The sequence below is a fragment of the Eurytemora carolleeae genome, unplaced genomic scaffold (genome assembly GCF_000591075.1).
Source record: "Eurytemora carolleeae unplaced genomic scaffold, Eaff_2.0 scaffold409, whole genome shotgun sequence".
Classification (NCBI taxonomy): Eukaryota; Metazoa; Arthropoda; class Copepoda; order Calanoida; family Temoridae; genus Eurytemora; species Eurytemora carolleeae.
In genome coordinates, this window is record NW_019397434.1 from 90,555 (window position 1) to 102,740 (window position 12,186).

The 12,186-nt window shown below is 31.2% G+C and overlaps 1 protein-coding gene across 1 annotated transcript in view; it reads right to left on the minus strand.

Annotated features, from left to right (window-relative positions):
• The window catches only part of LOC111714274 (SUN domain-containing ossification factor), a 31,997-nt gene extending 20,067 nt beyond the window's left edge, over nucleotides 1-11,930 (minus strand). The window contains exons 1-3 of the mRNA XM_023489339.1: nucleotides 11,792-11,930; nucleotides 8,461-8,532; nucleotides 6,774-6,872 (exon numbers count right to left, since the gene is read on the minus strand). Of these exons, the coding sequence (XP_023345107.1) occupies nucleotides 6,774-6,872; nucleotides 8,461-8,532; nucleotides 11,792-11,826 (206 nt within the window). The 5' untranslated portion in view covers nucleotides 11,827-11,930. The remainder of the gene's footprint in view (nucleotides 1-6,773; nucleotides 6,873-8,460; nucleotides 8,533-11,791) is intronic.
• Between the last annotated feature and the right edge of the window lie 256 nt (nucleotides 11,931-12,186).

Sequence of the window (12,186 nt, forward strand, 5' to 3'; positions counted from 1 at the left end):
GTTGACAAAAGTGTCAAGTGTGGACAGTGGAGTAAATGATAATTAGTTCATCTCAGGTGATCTAATATTCACTAAAAAATCTCTCTATGAAAATGTACACCCATATAAATTGTATTCTATGAAAGAACATTTGATTCTATGTTTAAATTTTACAGAGGGACAAGAAAGTGAAAAATTATCAACACAAAGACTGTGTAGAGCAAAAGCAATTTAAGTAAGAGATATATCATGTTTTTGGTCTCATCAAGTATAGTTCTTTGATTTTTAGAGGTTTCCATAACCAAACTAGACGAAGTATTATGTTCCAATTGATCCTTTTCTTCTACTTGATGATTTTCTTCTGAAAGTAGATTTGAGCATTTTCTTCTCTGATAGCTGTTAGGCAGGTTCTCTTCAGGATTTCCCTCTGTGTAAATAATTCAAATTATGATGTTAATGAAAAAACAAATTCAATATTAAGAGAAATCAAGTGAATACAAATTTTTTAACTGGGTCTTAGAATATGCATTCTCTTTCTCCAATAGTTTCTGAGTAAATACTAAACAGACTTTTGTGCAAAGCCCAACTATTGGAAGTAAAATGAGCTTAACTGTGATCTTAAATGAAAAAATCAAGACATTGTGTTAATTTTGAAATGGTCCCTCACCTTGTAACAAAGAAACTAATCCCAATTTAATAATGTTTAATTATGTTGTTGAAAAGTCAAGTTTAACATGAATTATGAATTATTTAGAACCTTGACCTTTCTTTCGGTTGCAGCTTAGATCAGCAAGAGAATTTTCTGAATTTGTATCAACTTCTAAAATGTCTTGGTAATCCAAGAAACCCTGTTCAACTTGAAATTGAGAAGTATGAACATAATCTAGGCTTGATCTAGTCTCTCCAGTAATTGCTGTCTCTTCTATATCAGAGTCCAACCAGTTCATTGTGGAATAATTGTCTGTTTGATTTGTAGCATCTACTGAGGCTGGATCATTTGGAACTTCCTCAAAGTTGCTAATTGAAGACACTTGAACAGGCCTATATCCATTGTCTAAAGACACAGGAGATCTATGCTGTACTTCTAAAAGAATCTCCTCTTCCTTTATAAGAAAACTTTATATTTCAGAAAACCCAATTTTAAATTTTGGTCAATATATTCCCTAACTTCCTACTTTAATAAAAATAATCTTGTTTGATTGAGTTTTTAAAAAAAGAATTCAGATTATTTAACACTTATTTTCACGCTTAATCTTGGTGAACTACTCAGGAGATAAGGACATTTTTTATAATGTCTCTTTTTTTAGCAATTTAGATTTATGTTTAAAGAGCACAAAGTTTCTTTTACAGTTTTTGTTGATATCCTTATATCCCTTGTATCCCTATCTGTGGATCTGCATATTTTAGTGAATCTGGATCCTGATCCAGAAAGCCAAAATGTTTCAGATTATGTTAAGACTTAAAGATTTCTTAAAAGCATTTTTCTCTTGCAGTATTTTGATGATATTTTGCCCCTTGGATCCTGATCTTTGGATCTCCATATTTTTGCAGATCTGGATCCCAATTCTGGCAGTCAAAATGTTGCAAATCCGGATCCTAAGCACTGTGTCAAACTTTCCAAGCAATTAAGCTTTATAGTTTTAGAAAATTTCTTTCCTGAAGTTGCTCCACCCAATCTGAGATTCTACGATTTTCAGGTATACTTGATAAGGAAGTAAATCTGGCCAGGTCCTCTCTTCAGACCAACAAAATTTTCAATTTCATAAAACAAATTTAAGAAGCTAATCTAAATGATAGCAATGAGCTTATACGCTTTTTAATGAGGTTCAAAAAAACAACCTGAGACTGAATTTAAAGAATTTGAGCAAGGGCTTAAATTTAAGCTGTGGCTTAAATATGGTTTTAATCCCACTTAAAATTGTATTCATTTTTTCAAGATTTAAGCCGGCGCTCAATTGAAACCGGTGTTTGGCAGATTTAAGTTGTGCTCAAATACTTTAAATTCGGACACTGTTGCATATAAAACCTTGCAAACAGACGACAAAGATAAACACTTAATAGATAGATATTTGAAAAGAATGTTTCCTTTGATTTGGTCGGTCAAATAAATCTAGAGATTTAGATTTACTAGACTCAAGGCGGCAAGATTTAGATATATTGCTGCTAATTCTTGAATTACTTCTGAAAGTGTGAAGTTCAGGACTGTTACTAGAAGAGGTTGTAGTTGAGTTAAGGCTTGAAACATTATCCTAGTTCAAAATCTTTCCTTAGAATTTTGCATTCTGATTTCAATGTTAAGATAAAATAAATAACCATTCAAAAAATCTTAAAACCAATTAAAGCTTAGAGGAAATGACTAATTTTATTATGTTTAAATTTATTCTGTCCATTTGAAAGTTTACACTTCATTAAAACATTTTAATTAATATGATTTATAGTATGACTGTGCAATATACAAACTCATTACAATCAGTTAAAATTAATCTTGATAAAAATAACTAAAAATTTTCTTTAAGAATGTCCATCAATAATCAGTAATAAATCTTAATTTGCATAGAAATAACATGGCTAAGCCTTCTGCAGCTCAAAGTGTTAGAAATTTTAAAAGGTATGATTTCCTTAGATGAAGATATACTGTACTGGCGGCGCAATGGATTTCTTAATCGAACTGTTCTTATAATATTTAGATCTGTAGTATCTGGGGTTGAAGCACATAGTAGAGGGGAACTGTGTACTGTTGTGTAGTCAGCAGAACTAATTATGCCATCAGACATTAGACTCTGGTTATAAGAGAATTTAGGTGAAGCTGGAACCTCCGTATCAGTGTTAAATTCATCCATTTCTGGTCTTTGTTCGTCACTTTATGCTTATTTTCTAAATTTTTTTACATTGTAGATAAGGTCGCTTCACACAGAATATCCCTCCAACTAAACGTTTAACTCATTTTAGTTCTGGAAAACTTTAATTTAACTTTAAGTTTTGCGAGTGTATTTGATTAAGTATTTATATACTCTGTCTTTAAAAGTAACAACTTCCTAGCTATATTTTTAACTACCATTTAACTTAATGCAGATATTTGCTTGGATGGTTCTTAAAGATAAATATTGATGCGGGCATATCCTTAATACAAGAAAAGATCTTTAAGCTTGACCAAGACTATTAGGATTTTTGGTTCTTAGAAAGGAACTCACACTGCATACCAATGTCTTTCTTTGCTGTGTGAATGACGTCTACTGTGTATAATTAATCTCAACAGCCACACATTGTTGTCCCTAATTTGTTGTATTGGCCTTAATCAATAATCTGATTTACATTATAATCCAATAATAAATAGGTGTTAAAATTAGAATATCTAAAAAAAATTATTTGATTTATTCCTATGAAAAAAAATGACAAGAGTCATGTGTAAAGAGCACAAATAGATTTTTTAAAAAATTTTAAATCAAAAAACATTGTGAAAAAATGTAAATTGTGTAATTTTCTTTTCTAAATGGTAAAAAGGAGGGCTAAAAGATAATCTTAAATATTCTATTGATGTTAGTATATAAGAGTAAGTGAGTTACTGATAATCTATCTTCCCCAGAGTATAATATTTCTAGACATTCTAATCCAATTTCTATGCACACAAAAAAAACAGTTCAAATATGAATGTTCTTTGCAAACATTGACTTAAAGACTTAAAGACTGTAAGAGTAATTTGATATCTTCAATACAAAGATAGAAATGCCTGTATCACAATCGTACCCATGAACCCTTCATTTTAAGGTTTAAAAAGTGTATATTTCTGATAATTTCAATATGTTTTCATGCAGTAGGAATTCACAAGGAACCCCAGATGAAAATGAACAGTTTTCAAAATTATAAATATTCATATCTAATTAACAAAGCTCTTAAAGATATCATTGAGAATCAAGCATTGCTATCCTTGAATAGATAGACAATTAATTATGCTAAGAGTCCTGTTAGCAAAAATATTTCATAGAATTATCTTGTGAATATCTATTTTGACCCATCTTTATTTTTAAACAATTATTACAGAAAAACTAAGTAGAAAACCAAAATTCCCAAATATTAAAAAAAATAATGAATAGAATTAAGTTAGAATTTTAATCTTGAAAGCCTACTGTTATCCGGGGTGTACATTTAAAATTCTCTAAAATTAATACAATCATCTTTTTAAAAAAATGTTAGTAAAGTAAAAAAAAAATACTTTTGTAAAAAGAGTTGCAGGGGACTGGTTTATGACAAACTAAAAACAATACCCGTGTATGTTGTGTGAGTGTGGGTGTGTGTGTGTGGGGAAAGGCTAAAAAAGTTTTGTTTAATCTGTTCAAACTTTCCTCCTCCTCTTCAAGTATTTCACTAGAATTTCTTTACCTCCAAATTACAGGTAAATACAGAGTAATAAGAGATTAAATATTAAATTTTTCAAATGAAACGAGAATTTAAAAAAGAATAAGAATGTTAGTTACCTTCTGAGAAGATATTGTTTTAAAAAATCTAAATATTATTATTGAGGAAGGGGGATATAATTGCCAATTTGTATCAAATTCAAATTTTGAAACATTTATTTCTTAATAGGGAGAGCATTGGAGGCTGAGGAGTTAATGATTTTGAAAAATCATAAATTGAGACTTCCTTTTATTGACTCCTATATTACCACTTTTTAATTTTTTATTTTGACCTGAAATCAATTATCTGAAGATTCCAAAAAGAACAAATTTAGGGATACAATTTTAAAAATGGCGTTCAAAGAGAGAACAAATTGTCTATTGAGGATAACTTTTACCCCCTAATGGAATTCTCTTATGGGCTTTATTTCATTTTAATTTATTACTGCGTCAAGCTATAAGTGTAACCCTACAATTGTTATATAAATTTGGCTTTGTCAGATTTTCTGAAGTAAAAAAATTATAAAAAATCAATTTTTCCACTTCTTCCCTCCATCCACCACGGCCAGCAAAGGTTAGAGGGTCTGGTTTAGATTAAAGTAAAAACTTGAAAGGTTTGTAGAGAGAGGGAAAAACTATGTAATTGAGAGAACTTAACATTTGTTAGTTAGGGGTATTGCTTGAAATCCCATAGTACTTTCAGCTTTTTTTAATTCATTATATATATTTTTGTTTGTTCAGTTAAGGCTTAAGCTAAAGATATAAGAGATTTTGGGAAAACTAAGATTCATAGAAAATAAAAAAAAGTTTTTTTTGTCACATGGATGTCAGCTGGAAACTTTGTATTGGAAACTCAAAATCCAGATAATTTGATCTAATTATCCACTGTGGACACTTTTAGTTTGAGAATCTCTAAAAAACCCTTTTCCCTTTCTTCTCTTCATTTTAGTTTTTAGTTATTCTTTCCCTGATCATAGCTCCCCTCGACCCCTGACTGGGTATGATTGGCATGCAGTGGATATTGAAATATGGATAAATTAATCTGTAGATATAGAAGAAATTAAGATCAGGCGTTGATCTCGATATCCATAATGCATGAGTTCCCAACTCTGGATCCAGTAAAGCAAAAAGTTGAAGATCCAAGTTACCGAAATTTTATGCAAAGATTCTGGGATAATACAATATTTGATATTATAACAATACTGCATAATAGATACACAGCATGTATCCACATAGCATCTTTCTATGTGACTTCCTGAATCACACAAATAATCACAGGTGACAACAACTTAAAAGAAAAACATGTGCACTTATATCCTTATTAATGCTGTATTCATCAATATTCAGCATACAAATGTACAGACTTTTTGCTGGAAGGGAAAATGGGTGTGGGTCGGAGGCTATAGGGGTAAGCGCATGGTGTAAATACCATTTCGTAACGTAATTTGGGGGTCAAACGGGTGTGGCCCCCCCCCCCCTCCCCTAGCAAGAGTGGAAGTAGCAAACGCCACAAAGTTATTTATTTGTTTTAAATTTATTCAACAGCATTTCCTTAATTTAAAGATAAACTACAATGTTATTTCCCCCCTCTTAAATAACCACGATTAAAATGTACAACTGTGGATTTTCTATTTCATAATTATGACCATTTCATTACTACATATAATTAATAATATATTTGCTAGTTATAATACTTTGTTTACTTGTGAAACATATTCAATATATTCTTATCATAGTGCTGTTACTTAGCTAACAACATATTTACAATGTATAGAGTGAATGAGAGCATGTGAGTTTAAGGGAAACCAATAGAGACTAAACTACGGAATACGGTAAATCAGACTCCATCCATCCTCCATACAGTTGATAGGATACAGGATACACACACATATATACAGGATACACACACAGATATACAGGATACACACACATATATACAGGATACACCCACATATATACAGGATACACACTCATATATACAGGATACACACTCATATATACAGGATACACACACATATATACAGGATACACACATATATACAGGATACACACACATATATACAGGATACACACACATATATACAGGATACAAACACAGATATACAGGATAAACACTCATATACAGGATACACACTCATATATACAGGATACACACACATATATACAGGATACACACACATATATACAGGATACACACACAGATATACAGGATACACACTCATATATACAGGATACACATGGTCATGGTCTAAGAATTCTAAGTTAAAGAAAAAAACTATATGAATGTATAAAGTAAATATTATAATCCAGAGATGAACAATACTGTTTTATATTTCCGGTATGTACAATATGTACATATTGTAGTGAACAGTTGCAACTAATGTATAAAAATATTGTGCCTACCGTAAGAGTTCTTCAAAGCCAGGCTGTTTACAGACTAAAGATCCATTTGGTTCAAGGTTAGAACCAGCAGTAGGGTCAACCTCAGCTTTTTCGGTGTTCCTAGGTAGGTAGGTAGGTAGGTAGGTAGGTAGGTAGGTAGGTAGGTAGGTAGGTAGGTAGGTAATCACTCTATTTTGCAATCCTAAAACTGAAGAAAAATATATGTTTAAAAATTGTGGAGTGTAGACATAAATTCAAGTTTCTCAGATTCACAACTTTGACAAAGCAAAAATTATTGGAATTGATGCAGCAAAGACAAGGTAGGAAACTGACAAAATGTTTTTTTTTAGATGATCATCATCAAAGGTTACCAAATGTTGTGAATCGTCCATCTTTTTACATATAACAAAAACAAATATTCTAATTTATATAAATTCGTTGCAATTTCAAACTTTTTCAAGAAAACGTTTTTTTTTTAGCAAATTTTGTTCTGAATAAAAATGGTGAGAGTAGGAAAATCAAAAAGGATTAAATTGTTAAATTTTTAATTCAATGTGACGTCACTTGTTTCGACCAAGGAGGCCGGGGGGTGAGGAGAGAGGATAGGGGCATGGGAAGAAAAAATGGATGGAGGGGGGGAGGAGTCTGAGTGATTTTACATTGCAAGAAGAAGAAAAAAGGGTATTCTTTTTGAAAAAAAAATAATTTTGTTGAAAAAGGAAATTCTGAATTGTCTGTATCATTAGAAGTACATTACATTTTCAACCCGAAACTAATGTCTTGTTGAAAAATTGAAGAATTAACCATCAATCTCCAAAAATTCCGATAATTGCAATTGCACCAGTAAACATAGCTCACCCCTTCACCATGACACACACACACACAAACAAACACACACTGCACAGTGCTCTCAGTGCACACTTATGAAGTTCATGTTAAAATTGTAAAAAATTGTTAACTTTTCTCTTCTGTAAATTTTAACCAACAAAGAGAGGACGGGTGGTTAGGTAAAGGGGAGGGAGGAGACTAGGATATTAATTATTTATTTACAACTCTACTTTACAGGAAAGAAATTTTTGTTGTAAGACCAATTTTGGACATGCAGGAACCCGTGGTTATTTACAAAAAAGTCGTTATACATAATCTTATCGTCTTATAAGATTAAAATGCGCGGGTTTTTTCACAAAAACTTCGTAAAGAATGTCTTTATTTTATTTAATTGTCCCNAATGTATAATGCAAGGAAAGTTCTATCAATTTTGTACATGGATTTCACATGTAACACTCACCCAGACCAAATATAACGCCAGGTCTGGATTTAACGCTACACCGGAGATATTAAGAGTTTCGTTCAGATTTCAATTTTATTGAATAAAACAAAATTTGTCGAAATTTGAACAAAATTCTACATTTCTCCGGTAATATGGAGAGCACAACAAGATTAGGGATATTTTGTAATTATTAACCATAGAACTTTACTTCTAAAATTGGGTTTATGAATAAAAAGCGTAAATTATATCAAAGACCAAAGACGATCTTCAAGCTATCTTGTTATATGTTTCGTTGGACACCCTGTATCATCCTTTGCAGGGAACTCTGTATCAATTACGACTGGAAACTTTTTTTGGTGCCAAATAATTTTGCATAATTTTTTTTGTTGAAAAACAGCAAATCAAACCTTCTAATTGTTAATTTTTTTCGTTTTTTACCTGCTACTAGTGAATGTTCCTCCATCAAGTAAAGAGATGACCGCGAAGCACAGAACAGCTTGGCTTATCAACCTAGCAACAGAGCATTAAGAGGAATAGTCCACTCTATTTTAATTGACACTTGCTTAAAGGGACTGTAATTATAATTTCAAGTGACCCTTCATGTAAAGATGGCAATGCCCGATTTACAACGGTACCCTTTAAGTATGAAATATCAAGTATGAAATATATCTATGTTTTTGAAAACTAATTATTTTCAATTTATTGTGATTTCTCTACAAAAAGGACTTGCGCATTTCTACTGTACTACTGCAGTTAAACATTTAAGAATAATCACTATTGACCACTGTCCAAGAGGGGGGGAGGCAATAAATGTAAAGTTTTAATTAAGTCCGCACAATATGGCAGATCTCCCAGAAATAGGTATTAAAAGTATCTAATTGTAATGTAGTAATCTAACCGACACAGCTTATCCTTGACTTACCCGAAAATAAATTGACTCGCTATATTAGTTTCAAAATTTCGTCAAGTTCTTTTCAGGTCTTCTTCAAATATTCAATTAAACGTATATTAATGTCTATGATAAGGAACTAAGGATTATGTCATGTGTTTTCAATGTTTGGAAAATTGTAACTCGAGACCTCTAGCGGCGAAATTTTGAACCTTCAACTTCCTGTTACAGGCTGGAAAGATCTGAACACTGCCCCCACCCTTTAAACACACAGAATAGCTCCCATTCCTCACAGAGTATAAAGAATAATACACAAATTATCAAGCAAAATATACAGATTTCTTAAATATTCTTACGTAAACTTTAAACAAAAAAATACGATATGGGAATGCGACGCTCTGCAGCTTGGCTTATCAACCTAGCAACAGGGCATTAAGAGGAAAAGTCCACCTTATTTTAATTGAAACTTGCTTAAAGGGACTGTAAGTATAATTTCAAGTGACCCTTCATGTCAAGATGGCAATGCCCGATTTACAAAGGTACCCATAAAAAGAGTTGTCTGATTAAGTAAGAAATATATATCAATGTTTATAATTTTTGAAAACTAATTATTTTCAATTAATTGTGATTTCTCTACATTTCTACTACTACTGCATTTAAACATTTAAGAATTATCACTATTGACCACTGTTCAAGGTATGAAAACGTTAATATCTTCTGCATTCTTGATTAGATAATGGTTTCAAGGGTACCGTTGTGAATCTGGACTTGTCATCCTTGAATTACGCTTCAAGTTTTTTTTATAAATTTATTGATTTAATTGAGTCTACACCTTTGGGTAGATCTCCCAGAAATTGTTTTAAGTAGTTTTTAAAAAAAACGTTTTTGTAACGAATTAAACTAACCGACACTCTTTATCCTTGACAAACGCGAAAACAAATTGTCTTTTTTTTAATATTTTAAAAACTTTTTAACGTTCTTTTTATGTTTCCTTGAAATATTGAATTAAACGTATATTAATTTCTATAATAAGGAACTAAGGATAATGTCATGTGTTTTCAATGTTTGTATAATTGTCACTCGAGACCTCTAGCGGCGAAATTTGGAACCTTCAGCTCCCTGTGGCTATGTTTCAGGTTTGAGATCTGAACACTAGCTCTCCCCACCCTTACACACACACAATAGCTCCCGTTCCTCATTTAAGAATAATATAAACTATCAAACTGAATATACAAATTTCTTTTAGTATTTTGACGTAAACTTTGAAAGAAAATTTGAAATGGGAAATATGGAACGCTCTGCAGCTTGGATTATAAACCTAGCAACAGAGCATTTAAAGGAACAGTCCAACTAATATCAATTGACACTTGCTTAAAGGGACTGTAAGCATAATTTCAAGTGACCCTCCATGTAAAGATGACAATGCTTGATAAACAATGGTACCCTTAAAAAGCGTTGTCTGATCAAGTATGATGTATATTTCAATGTTTATATTTTTGAAAAACTAATTATTTTCAATTAATTGTGGTTTCTCTACGAAAAGTGACTTGCGCATTTCTACTACTACTGCAGGTAAACATATAGGAATTATCACTACTAGCCTTTTAGGGCGCTTCGCGCCCATCTTCTATTTAAATTGTGAACATGTTCTTTTGTTTACATTTTAAAACAAAGAAGAATAAAATTTTGCGGATTTAAAAAAAAAATTAGCGGATTTTCAAGAATTTAATTTTTTTTACAAAATTAAAAACCTTTAAAATCTATAAACCTTCCCTGTGGTCACGTGATGTCCCACAAAAAATTTGGGCCCGATCGGTTCAGCCGTTTTGACGTTTATTGGATACAAACAGACAGACAAACAGACAGACAAGCCAAATTTATATATAGATTAACCACTGTCCAAGCTAGGAAAACGACAATATCTTCAGCATCATTGATCAGATAATGGTTTAAAAGGTTCAGTTGTGTATCTGGATCTTTGAATCTTTGAAGTTAAAATCTTAATTAATACATTATACCCTCAACCCTAGACTGGGACCAAGTGACTCCATTTCTGAAAACCACCTTTGATAACTAAACTATACTCATGCTAAAGTCTTGTAAGGCACCTGTTTTTTGGCAAACCCTGTCAATCATAATATGCGATATCCAGATAAAAGAGTTATTATTAATAAATTGTAAACTATTATATTGATTAATGTAATTTTACTTTAGACAAATATAAATGATGAATATTTAAATTATCAAGCAGAATATTCAGATTTCTTGTAGTATTCTGACGTAAACTTTGCCAAATAAATAGTAAATGGAACGCTCTGCACTTATATTCCCAAGAAATAGTTATTTCCCGTGAAAAAGAAGCCAACTATAAAAACTTTAAATTGATTATTATAAATCAAAAATAATTATTTAAAAATCTTATTTTTTATATTAACCTTTCCTTTTAAATCAGAACAAACAACATAATATTTCCATCTCATAAATAACTAAGCTTCAACACCAGGGACATCTTGCGGTGAAATTTAGAATCTTAACTGGCAGTACAGGTAATGTTGGGTGTTAAAAATAAGTGGGGGGTGGGGTTGTATTGATTAGGGATATAAAGGGTTGTAATTCATTATTTTCTACGCCTTAAATATTTGTCTCAAATAATTAAATTGTTTTGAAAATACATAATTTACATGTACTAAAAAAAATACATAATAAAGAAATAAAATTAAACCCATTGAAAATTGTATCGAAAAAATTGCCAAGCACTTATTTTATTCATTTTAAACTAAATCTTTTCTCTTACTTCTTAAGATAAAAAATTTAGTGTTGCATTTAAAAAAAGAAATTTAGGAGGAAATATTTGATATATCATTTAAAAAAAATTCTTACCCGAAGCCCAAGAATAGAAAGTAGGATTCTTTCATTGTCGATCATTGCCCGAGAGATGGCGCATTTTTTATAACATTTTTCACGGATTTTCTAGGCAGCCATTTTTCTTTTCACATGGATTTAATCTGAAAATAACTAAGTCAGGAAACAATTTTGAAAGTTTGATTTTTTCATGAATGAATGAATTTGTATGAACGAATAGATATGATATAATATAAATGTTTACAAGCTTTCTGTAAATTTTTGGCCCTTTGTTAGTGTGCAAATTTTTGTGGATTTATATAAAGATCCAAAGCTAATATAAGACGCAGGCTACAGCATAGCTTATAGATTGCAGTACTTTTTTCTACACAAGATGAAATTGTAATTATCAGATAAAATCAGAGCAGTTTTAA